Source organism: Lissotriton vulgaris, chromosome 7, assembly GCF_964263255.1.
Source record: "Lissotriton vulgaris chromosome 7, aLisVul1.2, whole genome shotgun sequence".
Classification (NCBI taxonomy): domain Eukaryota; kingdom Metazoa; phylum Chordata; class Amphibia; order Caudata; family Salamandridae; genus Lissotriton; species Lissotriton vulgaris.
The window spans coordinates 816472636-816492334 of NC_141695.1; the positions used below are offsets into that span (position 1 = coordinate 816472636).

The 19699-nt window shown below is 46.2% G+C and overlaps 1 protein-coding gene across 1 annotated transcript in view; it reads left to right on the top strand.

Annotated features, from left to right (window-relative positions):
- Window positions 1-19699, top strand: part of DNAH17 (dynein axonemal heavy chain 17) — a 15539113-nt gene that overhangs the window by 8379923 nt on the left and 7139491 nt on the right. The window contains exon 41 of the mRNA XM_086931082.1: window positions 63-290. Within this exon, the coding sequence (XP_086787208.1) occupies window positions 63-290 (228 nt within the window). The remainder of the gene's footprint in view (window positions 1-62; window positions 291-19699) is intronic.

Below are 19699 nucleotides of genomic sequence, written 5' to 3' on the forward strand. Positions count from 1 at the left end.
AAATTGTGCGTATTGAAGTGTTTAAAAAGCTTATTAATCAAACTCTTCTATTTCTGTGACAGGACCATTATGACTGGGGATTACGAGCCATAAAATCAGTGCTTGTTGTGGCGGGATCCTTGAAAAGAGGAGATCCTGGCCGTGCTGAGGATCAAGTCTTGATGAGAGCTTTAAGAGATTTTAATATCCCCAAAATAGTGACAGATGATCTACTTGTATTTATGGGGCTTATCGGCGACCTCTTCCCAGCACTGGACGTACCGAGAAAACGGGACCTGCAGTTTGAAAAGGTAACAAGCGAACATGCCTATATAAAGGAAAAAAATGAACTATCAGCATATATGTATTTATTTGATATGCCATTTATTTTTCAGTTTTTATTGAGCGCAAACTGAAACTATGCACAGAGGTTGACAGCACTTTAAAAAAGAACCATTTTTACATACTGACACAAGTTTATAGGTACATTACAGATTTTAGATGGAGTTTGGAAGGGGGTCTACACCTAAGCTGACTGCCTGAACTCATAGGATTTCCAGCACAAACTCCTCCTTTTGAAGTGGTATCTGGTACTAGCGTGTATTATGATCTGTTTGGTAGGAAAAATTACCGTAATCAGTGTGTGTTTCACGATATTCTGTGGCTCCCTGGGGAGACATTTCTGATCAGTTTTTAGGGCTAGGGAGCAACCAGACTTAAACTCTACCATTGACTAGGCTTTGGTGCCCATGTCCTAGAGAGTCTTCTCATTGCCCCATCTCAAATTCACCTACGCCCCTTTGTGTCGTACATTTCGTGATCAATGCTTGGGAACACTGAGCCGTGCCCCCAATTCTTGTTCTGTGCTCCTTCCCAGAATGAAGGAGCGGTCAGAGGGTTCTCGGAAACTCAGTGTAAATAGGCGGGTAAGTGCCTATTGTGTTGACTGCACTGGTGGTAGGGATCGAGTGTTCATCATTTGTGCGGCAGGAGGTGAGCTCTATCTAGCAGGTTATATCAGACAAAAGCAGAGGTCAAGGGGCAAGCTGACCATTGTTTAGGCCAAGAAAAATTAAGCAGACCTGCTATTTCCACAGAAGATATACTATAGTGTGTCATGTGGAATACATTTTTCCCAGAGATTAGTTTCTACCAAACCTTAGAGAAGGGTAAGGCAGAGATCAGACCGGGCTTATTTAACTTCTTAACTTAAATACAAATTCCTTTTTGTCACACATTACGTCAAAACATCAATGAATTCCAATCACCCTTTTAGAACCAAACATGATAGTTCTCATTCTCAATGATTTTTTGTGATTCTAAATTGAAGTTGAGGCATAAAAGCTTGAATCGTGGTTTGCAAACATCAAATCCTGATCTACAGAATTAGTATTAGAGAATTTGCATAGTTCTTCATTGCACTTCTCTATCATGGGATCTTTGTTGAAATCCATAAGCTGCAGAATGCCTCTGCGGATCCCTAGAACAATGTTTCCATTTACAAAAGGCATTAGTTTGAAAATAATATACCTGAAAGAGTCAGCATTTTCCATACTGTTTAATTTTCATTTTAAAAAGTCCTGCAACTATGCCACATAAGTAAAAAAATATATTTGACAAACACATCGCTGTCTATTGTAAATTGAATTCTAAAAAGGAAATTGAACTGCACTCATAAGCTTGGACAGAGTGAAAACCTGCAATACTTCCTCCTGAGTTCCATGCAGGATCAGGTAATCAGTTGTCTTCCCTGAATAGAGCAGCCATCCTTACAGCATATTTTACGTTTCTGGGTGTGTTTGGTTCTGCATCCTATGATCCTCACTTATGGTAATAACGTAGGGCCCGATTCACAGATACTAACTTAAGACAAAATCTTAAACTTACTACCATTTTGGTATTCACAGAAGGCACTTACTCATTTTGGTATTCACAGAAGTTAGGAGTCCTAACTTTAGAACTCCTAAATGCCTTCTGTGAATACCAAAAGTCTTAAAGTTAGGATTTTTCTCAGTTTAGGAGTAGTAAAGTTAGGACTCCTAACTTTAGGACTCCTAAATGCCTTCTGTGAATACCGAAAGTCTTAAAGTTAGGATTTTTCTCAGGATATTCAAATAAACACAGAACAGAAAAGAAGGCTCTTGGCGGCTACCCTCGTGACAATCCGTAGGTCACAGCCTGCAAGACAAAAATCATGATGAGAAGGTGTGTCATGCGCACATCAAGGGACAAAGAGAGAGCGAAGGAGAGAGGCAGACACAGAGAGAGAAAGAGAGGAAGAGAGTGATAGATGGACAGAGCGGGGGAGAGAGTGATAGACGGACAGAGAGGGGGAGAGAGTGATAGACAGAGAGAGGGAGAGAGTGACAGACGGACAGAGAGGGGGAGAGAGACACAGAGAAAAGAAGAGAGGGACATGGAGAGAGAGTGCCAACACTGAGCACTCAGGCCACACTGCTCACCTGCTGCCACTGGTGTATCTCCAACCACGTGCCGGTATGTAGTACAGTTCACCAGGTCCCACATCTGAAACATCCGTCATTTGAAACAGAGTCCAGATACAAGAATGGCAAAGTACATACAACTGCACACGAGTCACCATCGTCACCTGTCCGCCCCGTGCACCCAGGCAGCTGCACCTCAACCCTTCCCGCCGCCCAGCGGTGCATGCCCACCCCTGCGCACCCAGGCAGGTGCACCCTAGCCCCTCCCACCGCCCAGCGGTGCATGCCCGCCCCTGCGTACCCAGGCCTCACTGCTCACCTTCCGCCACTGGCGTATTGAAAAGAGGGCCCACCACATGCCGCTGAAAGCCCCAAGCCCGGGACCCACAGACAGGGCACCCTCCACATCATGCAGCCCCACTCTGCAGGCCACCAGGTCTCCTATTTGGTGCTGGGTCTTGATTTCGCCATGGCAGAAGCCTTACCAGTGCACAGGGCATCATTGCAGGCTGCACACCCGCTCAGCCGTTGAGGTGCCACTAACTCTGTGACCAGCGAGGCCACGCCACATGGCAGTAGGCCCCCGCTGTCCGATAGCTCAGGCCTACACTGCGGTCCAGCAGGGCACACAAAACCTGAGCTGTCTGGACCACCGGGTCGGGGCATCATCACAGACTGCACACTCGCCGGGCACTTACGGTTCCCCTACCTTAGTGCACCGAAAGTCACCATCCCATGGCTGTGTGCCTGTGCCGGCGCAGTGCATCTGGTAACACAAAGTCTGTGCCCAAAAAGTCATGGACCTTCTAAGATTGGGTAACGTGGTGCGGACGCCATCATGTCACCTTCGTGCCGGCTGAATGTGATGTTGCAAGCCCCTGGGCCCCCATGCACACCACACCGATACGCCCCGAGAGGTCGGGACACGTGCGCCCTGCCCTTTTTATTTCCCGGGTAACTTATCCTGTGACGCGTGTGCTGGTTGGGTGTGGTGTGGGTGTACACCAGCTGTGAGAGAGTGGCAGTGGCATGCTGACAACTAGACCTGTGACCAGAAGATCATTACAGGGAAGTCCTGGCACATATAGCTTTGTTGTCCGCCCTGTGAACGTAAGTGTAGTGGGCTGGTCTGATGTATGTCAGTCCAGCGTAAGGGTTTGTATAAAGACCCTGGGGCTCTGGGCGTGGTTCCGTACAGGGCTGGACAAGGAAGTAACAAACGTGTGTGTCGCTGTTGTGGCGTCTGCGCCACCCGGACAACATTCGGCAATGTGTCACCCTGTGACGCAAGTCCAACGACATGAGCCACATGGACGTAAGAGGAATTCACTGACCCTACATTCATCCATACTACCACACTTGACAGACCATAGACACGACACATCTGTGTGATTCAGATTGTTTAATGCATATTCAGTGGAGTGTTGCTTCTGGAGCAGTACAGGGCCAAGCAAACCCCACTTTACATTATTGGCCCGTGAAGGGCCAGCCAGTGTCCTTCAGGAAATGACAAGTCCAAAGGAAGAGGAAGAGTTCAGTCTGCAGTCTGATTGCGGTGTCATTGTCGATTACGCAGTATATGGCAGTCCATGTCGAAGTCCAAGGTGAGTGCTGAAGGGTGTATCGGAGGTCAGTGAAGGTGATGATGCTGAGGGCAGTACCAAGCTGAAACCGGCCATATGGCGGACACTGATGCTACTGTGTCCTTCTTACCACAAAGGAGGTTTTATCAGCATGTTCGTCCTCTGCTGTTCCTAGTGCCTCACGTGTGGGTGGTGCTGGCCTTACTCCAGCACTGTATGGCAGTGACACATCAGGGGCCGGAGATGGAATGTCTGCTGCACTGTGTGGCACTAAGTATGGGCCGTAAATTCGTTCCGCTCGCGGAATTTGCGGATTTTCTGGATCCGCAAATCTCGCGAAATTGCGGCAAAATCTGCGAGCAGGACGAATTTTGTTCAGGAAGCACTTACAGGGTTACAGCAGGTGCCCAAGTTGAAGCGAATTTCTTTGTAACCATTTACATAATGGTTACAAAGAAATTAACTTCAACTTGGGCACCTGCTGTAACCCTGTAAGTGCTTCCTGAGCGGCGCCTCCTTGCCTACTTGCAACTATTCTCTGAACCTGCTCTGTCCCTCGAAGCAGGGTCAGAGAATAGTTACAAGTATGGCATGAAGCTCCTGCAACAGGAAGCACTTACAGATATAAAACAGGTGCCCGAGGTGAAGGTCAAATTCAGTAGCATTTTAATCAGCCCAAAACATTAGTGAGCACAGTCGAGGCCTGGCAAGTGTGCTTTAACCCCATATCTGCCATCGAAAATTTGCTGTAATACTTGAGGGAGGACTTTGCATCCATGAGTTTCCCGAGAGCAATCCCCGTGTAGTTCCTGTGACCAGGAGGCTGCTTTCTCCTCATCTGCTGCCCTCCTCGCTCTCTGACCCTTTATACACAGGAGGCATGTGAACACGCATAGAAGCCCCACCCACCACACACTAGCGGTATCAAACGTCTTCCCTCACTTTCCCAACTATGATGGGCAGGTCACTCAAGGGACCTCAGCGCCTTTTGGCGCGGTGGCAAAGTTACAGGCACACATGGTGACTAAGCATGGGCGTAAAATCCATTTCGCGGGTGAATTTGCGGATTTCTGGCAATTTCGCGATGCGCAAATCGCGCGAATTTGCCCCAAAATCCGCAAATTCGCAAGCGGCGAATTATTTTGCCTGGTCGCGCTTGAAAAATACAAGATCGGGCGCGCGGCGTTGGCTTACCGTGATTCTGAGTCCGCCGAGTTGATTTTCTCCCGGTTTGCGTGTGCTGCGCCATTTTCGATCTTGCTGTGTGATCGCACAAGAGTTTTTCGAGCGCAATTACGTCATCGCGGCTCGCCATCTTGCACAGCGAGAGTTTGACAAGGTGAGTATGTCATAAAGGCCCGCGATCACGCATTGCGGGAGTAAACAGTGCCGAACACGTAGATGCGGCGCGCAGCTGACTTCCGGCGGGAGATTTGAACAGCTTGCGTTCCCGAAATTGCAATAATTGCAATTCTGCACAAGAAGAAATCCACCGCAGGAAGCATAAACCTTGTGAAAAGATGATTTTGATCAGAATAACTCTTCAGATTGACATTTGGCTGCAATTTTTGGTACAAGGAGTCCAGTTTTTGGGGGGGGGGGGAAGGAAGTGCCCCGGAGTCCCCAACTTCCTGTTCCTGTCCAGCAGGCTCCTCCCACTGCTTTGTCCATGTCCTGCTCACTTTTCATTTGGATCTGGAGCTGGAAGGATTACTTTTTGTGGCTGCTGCTGGATATTTGTATTTGAGGACTTTTTGGACTTTGGAGTTTGGATCAGTTTGGGATTTGAGATTTTACAAGTAAGTTGGTGTTGTTTGTTTGGGGCATAGCAGTTGAGGCAACTAGAGTTTTAAAACTTTTTCCACAACTTTAAAAAATATATATATTGTGGGTAGCCACAGTATCCAGTAGGCCCAGGGTTAGTCATGGGTGCATGATACAACTGTTTCTGTGATTTTATTTTTAACTTAATTCTCATTTATGTCATGGAATTTTAGCTCACTGTTATATGTTGATTTTTTTTATTTATTTTGGGGTGCCTGTAAAGCCTCACTAGGCAGTAGGCCCAGGTGTAGTAAGTGGTGCATGGACCTAGTCTTTCTGTGGGGTGTCTTGAATTTAAACATCATTGAGGGCATGGATGGCATTGGATTGTGGTGATTTTTGTGTGCTTTTCGACTTTTTGGGGTGTTGTTGGGGCCTGGCCATGTGGGTGGGGGCCATTTTGAGGCCTGGTCCAGGCAGGGCCTGGCCATGTGGTGGGGGTCAAGGGGCCATTTTGAAGCCAGGCAGTGTGCTCAGGCCTGCACCTAGTTTGCCTTGCTTTCAACCATTATGCCCAGGGGTACTCAGTGGGGTATCTTGAATTTAAACATCATTGAGGGCATGGATGGCATTGGATTGTGGTGATTTCTGTGTGCTTTTCGACTTTTTGGGGTGTTTAACTGATGTTCCTCTGGCTTCCATTGCTTTTAGGCGCAAAAGAGAACCACCTGTGCCAGAAAGAAGTCCTGCAGCGGTGTGTGCAGCACAACATCACGTGACGTCACGTGTGGCCACAGACAAGACAACTCTGCAACTTGTGCAACTGCGGCCTGCTGTTCTGACATCTGAAGAAGATGGGCCCAAAGAAAGGTGGCCGTAGCACCTCAGCAAAAAAAGTTGCCAGTGCCACTGCCAGTAAGAAGGAGAAGAAGAAGCAAGTGGCACCACCTACCAAGGAGACTGGTGTGCCCACCTATACCTTTTTTGGGGGAAAAAAAAACTACACCTGCAGCAGCAGCGGTGTCCGCCGGGGACCAAGCTGGAAGCGGCTCAGTGCCACCATGCCAAGTTAGGTCGAAGACCATGAGTGCTGCTGTGGCAGCCATTGTGGTTGTTCAATCACCATCGACCAGTGATGTTGGCTCATCACAAGAAAGTACCATCCAATCAACGCCGGGTGTAACTCAGCTGACGAGTGTTCATCAACCACAGCCGCAACGACAACCACAGGTGCAACTAGTACAAGCGCAAGTACATGGGCAAGAAGAGGCGCAAGTAGAGCCACAAGGAGAGGCGCAAGTAGAGGCGCAAGGAGAGGCACATGGACAGGTGCATGAAAAGGTGCAACTAGAGGTTCATGGAGCGGCACAACTGCCTACAACGCTTGTTCCTCCAGAAGTAGGGGCACATCAGGAAATTGATATTCAAGAGGAGGTATCAACCGAGGAAGCCACTCCTCCTGATGATGATCAATTGTCTTCCAGATCCCCAGCAAGAAAAAGGTCAAGGAGGGCTACTACTACTACAAGTTCTTCTTCAAGCCGTCTTCATTCTGATGACCTTGATCTTGATTGGAACTCACAAATGCAGTCTGAGAGTGAGGCACGCCATGAGCCGACAAAGGTAGCTAAGCCTAAAAGGAAGGTTCCCGCAAGGCTTCGACTTATGGGTGATGGCGACGAACAAGAAGTAGTGTCTTCTGCTGCTGATGAACAGTCTGATGGCGACCCAGTCATCACAGACGTCACTCCAGCCCCAGCGGGCAGGCAGCAGACAGACATTTTAACCCTATCCCGAATGGCTGCTGAGCGGGATGTGGGCGGCGTGGCACAGGTACCACCACCAACGCAGTTAACTACAACACCAACACGACCTACAGCTTCCATATTTTCTCGTCAGAAGGGCCGGCAGGGACCTCCATCCAGCTCGACCTCCATTACCTCAAGTAGTGGTGCTGTAAGTGAACAACAGAAACAAATTCAGCCACGCCCATCCTCCACTTCATCTGGCATTGAAAGTCAAAGTAGCACCTCCACCACCAGCAGACATCTCCAGTCCCCAGTTTGGGACTTCTTTATTGTTAGCCAAAGTGCGGAAAACATGGTTGTTTGTTCGATTTGTAAAACATTAGTTAGTCGGGGTAAGCTTCGTACCAACTATGGTACCGGAGGCCAGAGAGGTCATCTCAAAAAACACCACCCTATCCAGTGGTATGCGCACCTAAGTAAGATCCAGGAAATGCAAAGTAGAACTGATCCAAATGTATCTATTCACATTGCATCTGATGCTGACGAGGGGCTGATTGTGCAGGGGGGAAGTCAAGAACCAACCGACATTTGTTCTGGTATACCCAGTACCCCTGGCAGCAGCATTGCAGAGGTATCGCCCACACCCTCTACCCCTGCAACATGTATGAGGCACACTAAGAGTCTGGGAGGGACACCAATGCGAAAAACTACATCACTGGGCCTAACTGATTTGAAGAAGTCATCATCATCATCACATAAAATGGTCCAGCCCACCATTAGCGGAATGTTCTGGTCGGAGGCGCCATTTGAACTCAACCACCCAACGGTACGTTTGTATAACGCAAAGCTGTCTAAAATGCTAGCGCTGGACCTTCTCCCTTTCTCTTTCGTGGAAGGGGTGGGTTTTCTTGAACTTGTGGCAAGTCTGCCCTAAATTGAAGGTTCCTAGCCGGTCCTATTTTGCCAGCTGTTCCAGCACTACATCAAGATGTGCTGGAGGTGATTGGCGCAGCTATTCTGAAGAGTGCTGTTCACACTATCCACATGACAACAGACATGTGGACCAGTTGCCAAGCCGTTGATTACATGTGCATCACTGCACACTGGGTCTCTTTTGCAGGGGTCAAACAACAGTTAAAACAAGCAGGTGTTGACACGGACACAGTTTTTCAAGCTACTCGCAAACATGCAACAGTAGGCATGTTGGTCATGGAGAAATCTCACACTGCAGCTAACCTTTTGGAGGAGTTTAACAGGAAGGTCAATGAATGGCTGCATCCAAGAAATCGCATAGTTGGTTATCTTTCCACGGATAATGGCAGTAATATAGTTAGGGCAATGACTGACGGTGAATATTTCAGAGTGTCGTGTTTGGCGCACAGTATTAACATCGTGGTGCAAGAATTCTTGAAAAAAGAAGACAGTCGTCAAATTACTGACCATCTGCCGAAGAATCTGCACACATTTCAGCCATTCTTTTAAGGCCCAGAAGCAGCTGAGGAGCATTCAACATGAACGTAAACTGCCAGTCAAAGGACTAATCCAGGAGGTGGCAACACATTGGAACTCAACCTTTTACATGCTTGAGAGTCTGTCTGAGCAGTGGGGGGTAATAAATAAGTATGTCTATAAACTGGGTTCTACTCAGAAAGACATTAGGCTAGAGTTGGAGGAATGGAAGCTAATTGCAAGCATGACAAACATGCTTCGTCCTTTTGAGATCTTAACGCGTGAAGTCAGCAGGGAGGAGTGTTCTTTGGGCAAAGCTATCCCATTGTTGGTCATGCTAGAGCATCAACTGAAGGACGTTTCTTCAACGTTCAGAGATGATGCTGAAAAGCGAGAAGCATATGATTTGGCGGAGAAGTTATTAAGGCGCCTACTTCACAATGAAAGGCTTAAAAACATACATACAGAACAACATTACATTTGTGCCACTATTCTGGATCCATGGTACAAAAAGGCAGTGGCCAGCAAAGCATTCATTCCTTTTGATGAAGCAGATGTTTCAAAGTACAAACATTGGCCCGCTGTGTCAGCCACTCGGTTCGAAAAAGCGCGGCAGAAATTTCAAGGAGGCAGCACAAGTACAACTGAAATAGCAGGCCATCCGGCGTCAAGTTCCACTTCTGAATCTGTGGCCGAAGGGAGTCACTTTCCCTCACAGCTGTTAACGACACCAGCAACCGTGTCATCATCCTCACCTGCACCAGGCCCCAAAAAAAGGCCACAGATGGTACGCAAAGTGGAGCAACCCTGGAGAACCTTGAGTCGATGGTGCAGGCCTATCTGGATGACCCAACAGAGGTCTGTCTTAATGAGAACCCATTGCAGTATTGGTATAGAAAAAGGCCTCTATGGCCACTGATCACCAACCTGGGTCTAAATTATTTGTCTTGCTCACTCGCAAGCGTGTCTTCTGAACGTGTTTTCAGTGCTGCTGGTGCCATTGTAACTTTAAAAAGGACCTGCCTCTCGCCCAAAAATGTGGAGAGGTTAACAATAATCAAGATGAATCAGCACTTCATACCACCCGATTAAAACATACTTGAATGCACGCAGGAAGAAGAGGACACCGACTTAGGTGACGCAGACAGAAGTTCTCTGTTACCTGACCTACTCCCGTCTCAATTCAAAGTCTTTGAGGACGAGCTCTACTTCCCTGACAACGAGGCCTGAAAATTACTTCCTTTTTTTTCGTCCTTATTCACTTTTATTCCTGTGTGTCTTTCTTTGTTTTGCAACTTTTACACAACAAAACTCTAATCCCCTAATCACAACAAGTCCATCATCAGCACTGTCTTCATCTTATTTTCCTTACTGATTTGAAGGTGCCGCAGTCTGCATTCCTGATGTTCACACGTTCACAACTCAATCATGCTCCTCTATCCTCCTCCTTCAGACTCCCCCTATCCATTTCCCTTAAGGCAGATTGATGGATTATAGAGAATAAAGAAACTTTGTCTTCGTAGACGAGTCCCCTCAAGTGGGACTGAAATTACTGACTGATTACATGCTTGTTGATTGTTGACAGACTTCTGAAATTGACAGGAGAGGCTGCCCTGTGGGCCCTCACTTTCCGAAGAAGATGCGGATAAAAAGTAGAACAGGTAATGAATAATGAGAAGATGGCATGCAGTGGACAGCAATGGGTGTCTGTCTCTGTTGAAACCAATTGCTGTTTTTTTAAAATGTTTTTTGTGAACAGCACAATTTGCCATGTTTTAAATATACTAGTACTGCAGGTTTTTGGGTTTTTTTTGGGGGGTGTTCTAGATTTGCGGTGCTGGGTCGGGGGTCTTGGAGCACTGCTGGGAAGGTCTAATTTTGGTTGCAAGTGGTTTGAATAAAATCCATGGTTGGAAAGGGGAGTTAGGGCCTAGCTGCAGAGCGCGCATGGAGTGATTTGGGAACTAGGCCTAAATTTTGCTAAGTATGAGATTTTGCATTTTTGCTTTTTGCCTGTTTGGGGGGGTTCTGCTTTTTTATGGGTGGGTTGGCGGCTCTTGGGGCATTGCTGGGAAGGTCTAATATCGGAATCAAGTGGTTTGGACAAAATCCATGGTGAAAAAGTTTTTCCGTTTTCAGACTTTTCGCTCACTTTCGAGTTTTTGGGCGGCTGTTTGGGGGGTTCCTGGTGTTTGGGGGGGTTTGGGGGTATTGGATCAATGCTGGGCATGCCTAATTTTGTTTGCAAGTGATTTGGAGAAAATCCATGGTGGAAAAGGGGAGTTAGGGCCTAGCTGCAGAGCGCGCACAGAGTGATCTGGGAAGTAGGCCTACATTTTTCGAAGTCCCCGTTTTTACATTTTTGCTTTTTGGCTGTTTGGGGGGGTTCTGCTTTTTTGCGGGTGGGTTGGCGGGACTTGGGGCATTGCGGGGAAGGTCTAATATCGGAATCAAGTGGTTTGGACAAAATCCATGATGAAAAAGTTTTTCCGTTTTTGCTCACTTCCTTGTTTTCGGGGGGCTCTTTGGGGGGTTCTAGGTTTTTGGGGGTGGGTTTTGGGGTCTGGGAGCACTGCTGGCACACTCTAATTTTGATTGCATTTGTTTTTAAGAAAATCCATGGTGGAAGAGGAGAGTTATGGCCTAGCTTCAGAGCGCGTTTGGACTGAATCGAAGGAAGGCCGAAAATATTTTAAGTGTGAGATTGTGCATTTTTGCTTTTTGGCTGTTTGTGGGGTTCTGCTTTTTTGCGGGTGGGTTGGCGGCTCTTGGGGCATTGCTGGGAAGGTCTAATATCGGAATCAAGTGGTTTGGACAAAATCCATGGTGAAAAAGTTTTTTTCGTTTTTAGACTTTTCGCTCACTTTCGTGTTTTCGGGGGGCTGTTTGGGGGGGTTCCTGGTGTTTGGGGGGGTTGGCGGGTCTTGGAGCAATGCTGGGCATGCCTAATTTTGGTTGCAAGTGGTTTGGTGAAAATCCATGGTGGAAAAGGGGGGTTAGGGCCAAGCTGCAGAGCGCGCACGGAGTGATCTGGGAACTAGGCCTAAATTTTTTTAAGTCCCCGTTTTTGCTTTTTGCCTGTTTGGGGGGATTCTGCTTTTTTGCATGTGGGTTGGCGGGTCTTGGGGCATTGCTAGGAAGGTCTAATATCGGAATCAAGTGGTTTGGACAAAATCCATCGTGAAAACGTTTTTCAGTTTTTGCTCACTTGCCTGTTTTTGGGGGGCTGTTTGGTGGGGTTCCTGGTGTTTGGGGGGGGGGGGGGTTTGGGGGGTCTTTGAGCAATGCTGGGCATGCCTAATTTTGGTTGCAAGTGGTTTGGTGAAAATCCATGTTTGGAAAGGGGAGTTAGGGCCTAGCTGCAGAGCGCGCATGGAGTGATTTGGGAACTAGGCCTACATTTAGCTAAGTATGAGACTTTGCATTTTTGCTTTTTGCCTGTTTCAGGGGTTCTTCTTTTTTACGGGTGGGTTGGCGGGTCTGGGGGCATTGCTGGGAAGGTCTAATATCGGGCGCAAGTGGTTTGGACAAAATCCCTGGTGAAAAAGGGGAGTTAGGGCCTAGGGTTAGAGTTAGGGTTAGGGTTAGGGTTCTAAAATCGCTGTTTACACTTTACACATAGCTTGAGGGGAAAGATCCGCAAATTTCGCCCACACTTATTTATCCTTGAAAAGGAGACTCAGAGTACGCACTTTCGAGATGATGCTTGTATGTTTTGTAATACTGTCTACTCTGAAACTGCAAGTTTTATTTTTGCACTACACAGCGTACCATATATTTTTTTCTCTGTGGTGTTTTAATATCACTTCCTGTTTTTCGATCAACAATTACAGGCCGGCTTTTACCCTGTGCAATGGCAAAAAGGATGAACTCAGGCTTAGCGACCCGCAATTCAGTATCCGTAAGGCAGGCAGTGGACAAGGTGTCTTCTGGTCCCCAACAATAATCGGCGTAGCGTCAGTTGGAATGGAGGAGTACTGCGAAAAAGAGGAATGGCTGGATGCATGCAACTTCCCAACTTCAACAGGACATTTACAACAACATACAGTTACAGTATCCATCTTCATTTCTACTTATCTTTTAAGCAATGTTATTGCTGTGAACTTCTGAGTTTGACTCTGTGTATTTTTTTTCTCTCTGCTTCAATTCATCCCTCCAGCCATTGTATATTCTTTTCTATTTTTTAAACTAATTTAATGTACTAAGTGGTTCTTCTCTCTGAGGGCTGATAGGCAAGTGAAAATGTCTAATTACTGCAGCCCTGTACTGTCACATTGTTTCTTCATAGTTAGTACATTGTATGATTGTAGAAAGTACTACTTACTTTTCAGAAACCTATCCATTTAGCACACAACTTCATGCATGCAGTAGTGCATTCACTTCCTTTATGTCCCTTAAAAGATTTATGGATAGCTTTGTATCCAAAGATTTGTTTATCTTCATTTGTTGTTTGTCCATGCTGTGTTATTTTTTTCCTCTCTCCACAAAACTTTCCCCACAAACCCCCTTCCCATCCAAGTTTCAAACCCTAACCCTCTTCCCCCGTGCTGTGTAGTTTTCATTGAGGTGTAAGTAAATTACAACAATAATTCCACCCACTTGCTGGGGAAGATAAGGTGCAAGCAACCTCCTCAACTCAATTTTAAGGCAGCTAGATAAATCCTAGGATATAGTAATTCTGGTTAAAAAACAACAATGAGTATTTTAAAGTAAATTCTGAATTTCATGCCCACCATCGATTGGATCCATCGTCAACATCATCCTTCTACATGTCAAGAAGACTTGTCTGTTACGCTGCTGTGTCACTGTTCTTGTTGTAGCCATAATCATCCATGCATTTTTTTTCCCCAAACTTATCGTCAGCATTGCTTAGGCTACTTTTCCTTCTGATACTCCTCTCAGGCCACTCAATGTCTCATTTCTTTACTTTGTTTTTCATATGCTGCTACTGCTAGTGTGGTACCACTCCTACTAACACCACAACAATGGAATTTCGGTCCGGGATGGTGTAATCGCCATTTGCCATGCAGCCAGCGCTGTGCCTAGCTCTATTCTCAAACACGAATCACAGGTAAGATAAGCATTTTGGGGAGGTAGAAAGATGGGCTAGGATGCGGAGGAGAGACTGATAGTAGTACAAGTAAAGTACAAGTAGGCCAATTGAATTCACTAACTCTGTTAGTGGCACTTTTGAGCATTTTTGGACGTTTTAGATAATTCATGCTGGTAAGTTTGAGGAAAACCAGCGGCCGTAACTCCCGCCCACCACCCCACAAAATAAGATCAAAGCGTACCTTATGCTGAAGTATGTCAAATAAATAATGATGTATTTCCCCTAACAAAAATAAACTAGTCCCACCCCTCCCTAACACAAACAATTGTCCATTTCAAGTAGTCCAAAGAAAAAATTATCCCCAACTCCCGATTCCCACCCCCCCAACAGTCTTTAAAAAAGGGGCAAGCACACAGTCACTTCCGGCGGTGTTTGGGCAGGCGGTCCTTGCGGAGGTCCCGGAGCTTTTTTTCTAGGTCGTCCACCTTGCCCTCCAGGAAGTCCACTTGTAACGTTAGGCGGTGCACGCGTGCCTTCCAGGCTCTGAGGGGGCCAGCTGCTGATGTTTTTTTTGCAGATGAGCGGCGGCGGGGGGCTGTCCCAGCACGGTGCTGGGATGGAGGCTGCTGGCTGGTGGACACGGGGGCAGTGCTGGAGGAGGTTGTTGATGTTCCCTCCTCGTTTTCCCGAGCCCACAGCCGGCAATATTCAACACGAATGGCCTCCATCTTCCGGGCCCTGGCCCGGACAGCCATCTTCCCTCTGGTGAGCTTTTTGGGAGCATCTATATGAAGAAAGAAAGAAAAATATTGTAACCAATACTCTTTAACAATAACACAAAATAATTCAACAGAAAGTTGTCTCACAGTAACACTAGCAATTTGCAAGCACAGTATAACATTTTGGCATGTATCCTTCCGCCGTCTTTGTAGGCCTGTAACAGTGGGAGTTTCAGGAATTCTACTACCAGGCAGCACTATGGACTCAATACATAGTCAGAGAGTCAGAGAGTACACCAGTATTCATCTTTTTTTCTCTACTTTTGCGAAAGAAATTACTTGTACATGAACTTGTGGTAGCCGGAATAATGCCAGCTCAGTCAGCTTGCACCCAAGAAAAAGAGACACAAGCCATGATGACGCAGACTTGCATGCATTACTTTAAGCAGTATATGCAGGTGGGGATGGGGAAGCTCTTTTGTATAGGGGTGGCACTGGCCATATTCGGTTAGATCAAGGGTTACTGCTCAATGTAATTTATATTTCGCACTGCCCTCCCCTGGGCCTTCAGTACTACAAAAGGAAAATAAAGATTATTCATTTCTGATCATGTCTCCAGTCGATCACATGATCTCTTTGCTTATATGATGCATGACTTTAGGTGCTTTATTCTGATAGATTGAGTGAACAACAGCGATAGTCCACCCATGATTAACACAGCAGAAAGAAAATTATGAACATAGGGAGTGAGTGTGGTGACCATAATTGCCGGAGGAAGGGACTTAACTTGATATAATTGTCAACTATACAATACATACACAATATATGCTGTGCTTGCAAAGTAAACTACTGTACTGTTACTTTAGCCAAGGGAGAGTTTCAGAATAATCACAACTTGTAGTATTTAGATTTCCTCTGCTTTGCTACTCTGGCACGGACATGCTGTTCGAACAAAGTAACACTCTTCATGCACTGAGCGTCTGCTCTTCATACACCTCTGTTATGTATGAGGAAGAAGATACCATCCAGGCTTCCAAAGTAAATGTCTATCATTCTTCTTAATGTCTCAACTGTAACAACTTTACTTTTTCTCAACAACCAAATAACACCCTTTTCATTTGGTAAACCACCGTCTTGACTTGCATTTGAGTTTCACCCAAATGATACATTGCAATGCACACCACACATGAATTTTCTGATTGACCCACACAGGCAGTCTTTTTTCTTTCTCCTCCAACCATCCTTGCTTCAAGCAGCCATGCATCTGATTCCTTCCTATCAGCCACCTCTGCCTGCATTCAAAAACACGTATCATTCTTTAGTCATAAATGTTACGACTCGCTCGTCCTTCCATTGACCCTAAGTGCTATCCCTTTTCGTTCATCACATCCCTCAAGTTCATCTGATATGACTTGGCTTCACGATAAAAGTTTCCCAGCTGATTTGAAGTCAAATAGAGGGGGCCGTTGCTTACTCGAGAACTACCGCCGCTAATGCTATTGCTAAGTCAAGGGTGACTGTCTTCTCTGTGATTGGCTAAAATAAAAATGTAGTTCTAAATCAGTAACTGTTCTTAACAGTAGAGTGTACTTGTAGTAGTGTACTTTCTACTGTACAGAACATCATACACTCCTTTGCGAGCCTACTCTAAAATGTCAATAAGTAAGGAGTATAATAATAACTTTCCGCCGCTGCTGAGCCATCGTCCTCAGCTCCTCCTGGTGGCGCCGCAGCTTGAGTGGACCCCTCCGCGCTGCTGGCCCCGGCACTGGTGGTGGCATGTCCTGCATCAGATGTTGTGATGCCTAGAAAAAACATGTCATATTTTTAGATGCAATACACCACCCCCTACTTCGTCTCGTAATGGAAGAGAAAATGTTAAACAATTTTTAATTAGTGGGACTGAAAAGAAGTCACGGTTTTGGGGAGGGTGTTAACTTATATGCTTAGCCATAACATGCAACTCTTTTTGGCACAACTGTTGAATGCTTGCTCTTTAACGTGCAACATTTTTATAATTACAGACAGAACCAACTACTCCTCATCACCACCAGGAGGACTTGAAGTTCCAACAAGGGGAGGACTCCCGAGTCCCGCACAGTTACTTCTGACTGAGGTATGTGGAAAGTCGAACTGCACCTATCATCAACAATGTCCTATTTCTCTTGCCCATACTTCTGTATGTGCAGAATAGTCCCTGAAACACTAACGGTATTGTATGTGCTACTATCAAATCAAAAAGCCAACTACTAGCTTATTCTTTGTGGACATTGACATTTTGTTGTTGGAAATTGTCAAAGCACTAACATTAAGACGACTGGAATTGACAGCAAGGGCAATCCAGAGGACTGCACCGAGTGCCTCTAGAGCTATTGCTGGATCAGAGTTTCGTTTAACACCGTTTGCCGACTAGGCAAGCTTAGCTACCTACACAGACCGACTCATAAATAATAGTAAATAGTAGTAGCACAGAGAGTGATGGTAGAAAGGCAGGATAAGAATGTAGAAACAGTCTACAAGAAGATCAAAGACTATTTTGTAAAAAATAGAGTTAGGGAAGTATAATTATCTTAAAAACAGAACTACTTACTGGGGCCAGCAGAAGAGCCTGGGGTGGTGCTGTCCTCTTGCCCCTGGGAGGTGCTGATGATCATGAAATAAACACAAACATGGATGATTGTTTTTTGGAAATATTTGATTTCTTTGACCACAATCCTAAATTATCTCGGGGAAACAAATTAGCAACAATTGCACTACATGTATTGACCTATCTGATCTGGTCAACTAGGAGGATACTAGTACAGTATTGCTGGATTCGCAGACCGTCTACTTGGAAAGTTATGTAAATCACTAACTAAACCAACTACAAAAAGGTTCTACTACAACTGCCAGCACTCAGCAGCACGCGACGTGACAGACACAGTCCGTCATCATGATTGCAGAGCACTAAAAAAGTCCTACTACTACTACTAATAACTAGTCATATTATACTCAACCTGAACCTATCAATCCATCACTATCTCGTCTTCTTAGTGAAAGCATGAGCACGAAGGAAGGACTAGACTTGAGTCTCTAGTCTCTCTAGCATTACGCAGTTCTGTAAAGTACTACACTCATACATATTCAGGACAAATGAGCACAAAGTTGCAAACAAGTAAGCATAGTAGCAACGCCACTAAGCAGGCAAGCACCTGCAATCACATAAGCTATTTAAACGTTAATTTACCTGCAATGTAATCGAATTGGCAGCATCCTTGCTCTTCGGGAAAAACATATATTAGCAATATAACACAGAGCAGAAGAAAACAAAGTAATTATTAAATAGCTACTCACCAAGGCCAGGGATCTCCACACCGAGCAGGTGGAGCAGGTCCTGCTCGTGGTCAAGGAGGTCCGACCACCGGTGCGTCGCTTGCTGGTAGGTGCGCCGGACACCTGACTCCCTCCGCATGGCCCGGCGCACCATTTCCCACAGCTGGCGCCGCTCCCGGAGGCCATACCCTGACGCGAGCCTGCCCCCTGCTGCCACGGTCTTGGGGAGGTGGCGCTGCACATAAAAGTTCTCTGCGGCCACCTCCACCGCGCTGAATATCTCCCTGGCCATCACTTACTCCCCTCGTAACCGCCCGCAAGGGAGCCGGGTACGGGGTGCGAGACCCTTCCCCTTCTCCTTCCTGGCACCCTTTGCCATGGTCCTGTACAGCAGAAAGAAAAAAAAAAGGAAGAATAGGGAAAAAGTAAAGGAAAAAAAAAGTTTAAAAAAGTAGCTTTAAAAGTAACGAAAAGTTGAAAAAAACACAAAATATAGATCTAGAAAAAAAGAGGGATAGATATAGAGTAGAAAAGATTAAAAAAAGCCCAAAGAAACAAAGGATTGCACAGATAAAAGGAGGATTATAAAGCATGCACAGAACCATAGCAATGAATAAAAAACAAGATGGCCGCGCCCATTGAGGACCGCGTGGGTATGTTTGCGCGATATTTCCCTTGCGAGCACGCGAAAACGCGCCGCATATGACGCGAACATGCAACTAGCGCCTGGAAACGGAAACACGTCACGCAAACAAGATGGCCCATACACGACCGCATGGATAACTTTGCCGGGCAAGCGACCCGCGAACACGCAAAAAGCCCCGCGAACACGCAAAAAACCAAAAATCAGCATATTCGCACGAATTTGCGGATTTTGCGAATTGCGAACTCTATTTCACGCAAATTCGCGGAACGCGAATTTGCTAATTTCGCCCATGCTTAATGGTGACTGGAGACAAATCTTCTGGCCCTTTACACAGCTGCAGTGTAGGAAAAGCACTATACATTTACCCAATAAGGTAGCACTTACTGATTAGCCAGTAGAAAGTACTCCAGTTGAGTAGAGGTATTGCACAAAACGGTGGCATCTTCGTGGATAACTATGTAGGTCAGGATTCGTTCTGGCACGAGGCTCCTGTCACAAAAATTAAACCTCAACAGGAAGCACTTACAGATATAAATAAAGCAGGTGCTCGAGTTGAAGCTCAAATTCAGTAACGTTTTAATCAGCCCAAAACATTAGTGAGCACGGTCGAGGCCTGGCAAGTGTGCTTTAACCCCATATCTGCCGTCGAAAATTTGCTGTAATACTTGAGGGAGGACTTTGCATCCATGAGTTTCTTGAGGGCAATCCCTGTGTAGTTCCTGTGACCAGGAGGCTGCTTTCTCCTCATCTGCTGCCCTGCTCGCTCTCTGACCCTTTATACACAGGAGGCATGTGAACAAGCATAGAAGCCCCGCCACCACACACTAGCGGTATCAAACGTCTTCCCGCACTTTCCCAACTATGATGGGCAACTCACTCAAGGGACCTCGGCGCCTTTTGGCGCGGTTGCAAAGTTACAGGCACACGTGGTGACTGGAGACAAATCTTCTGGCCCTTTACGCAGCTGCAGTGTAGGAAAAGCACTATACATTTACCCAACGA